The 5489-nt window shown below is 50.3% G+C and overlaps 1 protein-coding gene across 1 annotated transcript; it reads right to left on the bottom strand.

Moving 5' to 3' along the window:
• Positions 1-375: 375 nt before the first annotated feature.
• On the bottom strand, positions 376-1212 carry LOC137143999 (olfactory receptor 2B2-like). Its single transcript, XM_067534082.1, has one exon. The coding sequence runs from the start codon at positions 1210-1212 to the stop codon at positions 376-378; it is 837 nt and encodes a 278-aa protein (XP_067390183.1).
• Positions 1213-5489: the final 4277 nt, after the last annotated feature.

Raw genomic sequence — 5489 nt, 5'->3', positions numbered from 1 at the left:
AGGCTATATCATGTCCACCACATCCACATCCGCAGCCAGTCACCTCTTCATAGAAGGCAATCCGGTTGGTCAGGTATGACTTGCCCTTGGTGAATCAATCCATGTTGACTGTTCCTGATCACCTTCCTCTCTTCCAAGTGCCTTAAAATGTTGGATAGCAGAGGGCAGGGGGGTTGTGTGAGATGGGAGAGGGGAGGCAGGTTGTGAGATAGATTAGGGCAGGTTTGCTCTGTAAAGTGGGAAACGACAGAGGTTTTGTGTGTATGGAGATGGTGTTGGGAAGGTGGGGGAGGGCAGAAGGCTACATGTGGGCAGCAAAGAGGCTACAGAAGTCCTGCTAGACACAGATAGTTCTCTGCCAATCTCTCGCCCAGCTCAGGTCCCCTGGGCAGTCGGGTTCTTCCCCAGGACCTTCCGCAGGGCCCCATGCACCTCCTTGTTCCTCAGAGTGTAGATCAGGGGGTTGAGTATGGGGGTGACCATGGTGTTGAAGAGGGTTCTTATCTTGCCCCTGTCCTGGGAGTAGCTGGACGGAGGCTGTATATACATGGAAATGCCCGTGCCGTAGAAGAGCGACACCACGGCTAAGTGGGACGCGCAGGTGTTGAAAGCCTTGAGCCTTCCCTTGGCCGAGCGAATCCTCAGCACGGCGGCGACGATGTAGCCGTAGGAGACCAGGATGAGGCCCAGTGGCATCGCCAGGAAGATCACGGTGCTGGCGAGGAGCTCGGCCTCATTGGCAGAGGTGTCGACGCAGGACAGCTTGAGCAGGGCCGGCAACTCGCAGAAGAAGTGGTCAACTCGGTTCCGCCCACAACGGGGCAGTCGCAGGGTCAGGATGGTCTGCAGGAGGGAGTTGCCGAAGCCGCACAACCAGACAGTGGCCACCATCTGCAGGCAGAGGCGGCGGCTCATGATGGTCATGTAGCGCAGTGGCTGGCAGATTGCGACGTAGCGGTCATAGGCCATGACAGCCAGCAGGAGGCACTCGGTGCAGCCCAGAGAGAGGGAGATGTAGAGCTGGGCCACGCAGCTGGCCCAAGGGATGGTTTTGCGGGTGCTGTGGATGTTCACCAGAATCTGAGGGCCAACGCTGGTGGTGTAGCAAAGGTCCAGGAAGGAGAGGTTGCTGAGGAAGAAGTACATGGGCGTGTGGAGTTGAGGGTCCAGCCACGATACCATGATGATGGTGGTGTTTCCAAGCAAAGTCATGGTGTAAGAGAGTAAGATGAGTATAAAGAGCAGCAGCTCCAAGTGTGGCCGGTCAGACAGTCCGAGTAGGATGAATTCCCCAAAGATGCTTTGGTTTCCGTCTTCCCGTACTCCATTGCCATATACCACCTGTAGGGGCCCGAAAGAATAAGGGTGAACAATAACCTGCATTAAGGACATTTGTGATAATAGCGTTGGGATCGATAGTGGGCAGTTTTGGAATGGTAGCCTTGAGTCCTACAAGACATTAACGGGGTTCAAAAAAGAACTAGTTAAGTTCATGGAGGATAGGTCCATCAATGGCTATTAGCCAGGATAGGAAGGGATTGTTGTTTGCCAAAGGCTGAGAATGGCAGACAGGGTGGATCTCTGGATGATGATCTGTTGTATTCATTCCTTCTGAAGCACCTGGCATTGGCCACTGTCGGAAGACAGGATACTGGGCTAGATGGACCATTGGTCTGACACTCTATGGCCATCCTTATGTTCTAAGAAATCTAAGTGTTAAGTGAATAGATTTGGGGAAGGTTGGAGTCTCTGATGTCCTGGGATTGACCCGGCTACAACATTGAATACATTGATGCAAATGTCAGGGAAATCGCTCATCTGTCTGTCTGCAGCATTGTTGTAGCCAGGTCGGTCACAGAATATTGCAGAGACAAGGTTGGAGATGTAATATCTTTTCTTGTGATTATTCAATCAGATTCTGTTGGTGAGAGAAACTAGCTTTCGAGATTACATAGAGCTCTTCCTCAGATCTGGGAAATGGAGTCAGAGCATCACAGCTAAATGCAAGGTGGAAAAGATTGTTTAGCACAAATAGTTTAAACATATTTCAAGGGACAATTCAAGGTGAAGTGGCCTGTAACACCACCCCAGTCACGGGAGGGGAGGGAGGTGAAAAAAGAAGACAAGAGGGGTGGGTTAGTGGGATAGAGATTTTGTCTCTGTTCAGTCCATGATTTTTAGTATCTAGCAAAGTTATGAATTTAAGCTCCTAGGCTTGTCTTTTGAAGGTGTTGTGCTGGTTTCCTTTGAGGATGAGGACTGAGAGGTCAGATATAGAGTGATCACTTTGTGACAAGTGTTCACCCACTGATGATGGGTATTTGTCTATTATCATTTTCCTGGGCTCACATAGAAGTGCACAAGATGGGATGCTGTTCTGATGGGCGTGTGTGAGACATCTTAGAAAGGTGTGTTGTGGGGATGTCGATCAATCAGTGGATATGGGTCAGTTTTCCATCTCTTGTTCTGGCAGGACCTGGTTCTGCCTTGAGTTAGTGTGTCCTGGTCTGTGGGGAGCTTGCTTCCAATGCTGAGCTTGGCGAGGTTGGGGGGGATGTTTCAAGGCCAGAAGAGGGGATTTAGGGAAGAATATGGACCCCATCATGTGTGCATTGTAAATTCATAATTTTGCTAGACACTGAAAATCACAGCCTCAACAGAGACACTTGGTTGATGCGTTTATTAATCAATCTGTAACCCACTAACCCGACCCCCAGCTTCTTTTTCTCCCCTCCCGCTTCTTTCCCCTTTATAACAGGAGAGGTGATAACTGGCCACTTCACCTTGAAATATACATTAACTATTTATGCTTCTCTACCACCTTGTATTAGCTGTGACATTTGGAGCACCTTTCCCAGATGTGAAGAAGAGCTCTGTGTAAGCTCGAAACCTTGTCTATCTCACCAATAGAAGTTGGCCGAATAGAAGATATAACTTCACCCACCTTGTCTGTCTGTAGTTTTTAGACACCGGTTGATAGGATTTCAAGCACCGTAGGTATCTAGTATTCATCACATCCGCATTCAGTCTGTTCTTCCCCCAATTCTATATTTTAAACTTTTCCTCCACCCTCACTTGCATCTTCATTCCTCTTCTCCCACCTCTCTCCTTCCCTCCTCAAACTTTAACAGTGTTATCCAAAGGGCTGAGAATTTTACAAATATGTTGGACTCCCTGAAAATAGAATGGGCATCTCCTGGGACTTTTATACCTCTAAATGAGTAATTACCTCCACACATATAAGACTTGAATAGAAGAACAGCCATACTGGGTCAGACGAAAGGTCCATCTAGCCCAGTATCCTGTCTTCCAACAGTGGACAATAACAGATGCTTCAGAGGGAATGAACAGAACAGGTCATCATTAAGTGATCCATCCCCTTGGAAAGGAGTAAAGGGGCAGAAGAGAAATCTAAGTGAGAAAGAAGACAGTTAGAAAGATACAATCAGTGACGGAAGTCACATAGCAGTGCTGTTTGGCTGTGCTTTTAAAAATGGCTTGTGGCCAGAAAAATGAAGACAAGGAGTGCAGATACGCTGAAATGAAAAGGATTCCTCAGCAACAGAGTTGATAGCAGTCAGTTAAACTCACTGGCTCATTGGCTGTGGTTTCTGAAAAGTCGGGATGAGCTGGGGAGGGGTTGGGGAAACGACAGGAAAAACGTGAACCTGGCAGATGCTGCCTCCCAATTTACCCCTCAGTCCCTAGCAATGTAGTGATGACCCCGGAGTGCCGGGAGCACGAGTGGAATGATGACAAGAGAAGCATCTAGGAGTGAGTAAGGAGAGGGAATGGGGAGATTTCATCCACATGGAGGGTCCTGGGGGTAAGTCCTCAGCTGAGGGTGCTGGAGATCTGGCTTCAATACCCAGCTGTGACACAGAATCGCTGGGTGATTTTGAGCTAGTCATTTCATCTCTCTGTGTCTGGTGTCCCATCAGTAAAGTGACAACAATAATCTTCCTTTTCACTCTTGCCTACTTATATTGGGGCATGGATTGTGTGTCCCTTGTTCACTCAGCTGGTGCAGGGATTGTCTCTTACTGTGTATCTGGCCAGTCTGTCTGTCTGTCTGTCTCTCCGTTCATTGTGCTCTTCCCTGCCCCATTCCCTCACTCTGTCTAATTCAACCCCCCCATCCCCGGACTCACCTCCATTCACCTCCGGCTTTGCCTCCCCAGACTGCTCCTGCCTGGGCAGCTCCAGATGGCTGAGATGCTTCGATGCCAGAACAGAGTCTGAGCCGCGGTCCCTGCTCCCCTGCGCTGAGACCCCCGCTGTGCTTGCTGTGCCCGGGGTGAGGCAGCCCCAGGCTGAGGAGCTGAAAGTCTAAAGTGTTTGGGAGTTGGGGTGGTAAGGAGACCAGCTAACTCTGTCCCCGTGCTGTGGGGCAGCACATCCGCCTCTGACTCTGCAAATCGAGAGGGCACAGGTATCACCTGCCTGCTGCTGGGTCCCGGAGCATCTTACTGGGAGAAGAATGTTGCAAATATGGGCATCGGCTGGACACTCAGAGCCAGTGTAGCACAGTCATGGGGTTCCCTCATCCGGGCAACCAGACCCCTTCGGTGTGCAAGTGAGGGAACTGGGGGGGCAAGATGGATCCTACCACTACCTGCACCGCAGCAGGATGGGGATGCCCGGAGCCTGGCTCAGTGGGAAGGGGCTCCAAAGATCTCAGAGACCGCAGTGCTGGGAACATTAGAAATGCCCAGAGATGGGTGTGAGAGAGAGTTACTGAGTGTGGGTGGGCTGACGGAGGCTAGACATGGTTGGATGGAAAGAGAGTGGGGGAGTCAGGGAGAGGGATGGATGGATGTCAAGAAAAAGAGGGGGAGAGGTGAGCTGGTAGGAAGAGAAAGGCAGAGAGAAGGATGGATAGTAAATAAAGAGAGAGATGGACAGAAGAGGAGAGAGCAGGATCGATGCAGAGATATAAAGTGGATGGCTGGAAGGATAGCTGAATAGTCAGAGCCCTGTAAAGCCACCAGCCCCTACCCCTGCCTTGGTGTCTCTGGGCTCCCAGGGATGTTATCTCCATGTGCCTGGGCTGCCTGAGGTCTTAAACACAGCTGGGAAGGACCCCGTATTTCTGAGACTGTAGGTGGCTCTTCCCTGCACAGCTCAGGATCCCCAAAGAGCTGTGGAGGCGGGAAGGGATATGAATCTTTATGGGAGTCAGAGCGGGGGAGGGTGGGAAAGGATTCCTCCCTGCACCCTCCTCAAGGGGCTGGGACTCAGCTGGCGATGTTTGTGGAGCTCCAGAGACCAGGGTTGGAAATTTCTTGGAAAAAACATGTTGAGACCAGGGAGCTGCTAAATAACAGCTTAACTCTGATTTAAACCCACAACCTGGGAAAAAAGAATTGCATCAGTTTCCAGCAGCATAGAACGAATGTTTTCAAGCTTTGGATACCTCCATTCAGACCTGAGGAATGAGCTTGTTCTACCCACACTATCAGTGTTGGTCTTCTGGTACCGAACAAGTG

The sequence above is a fragment of the Emydura macquarii genome, unplaced genomic scaffold (genome assembly GCF_026122565.2).
Source record: "Emydura macquarii macquarii isolate MOO-44397 ecotype Brisbane River unplaced genomic scaffold, CSIRO-AGI_Emac_v2 contig_3386, whole genome shotgun sequence".
NCBI lineage: Eukaryota > Metazoa > Chordata > Testudines > Chelidae > Emydura > Emydura macquarii.
This window is presented reverse-complemented; position numbering and strand designations above follow the sequence as displayed.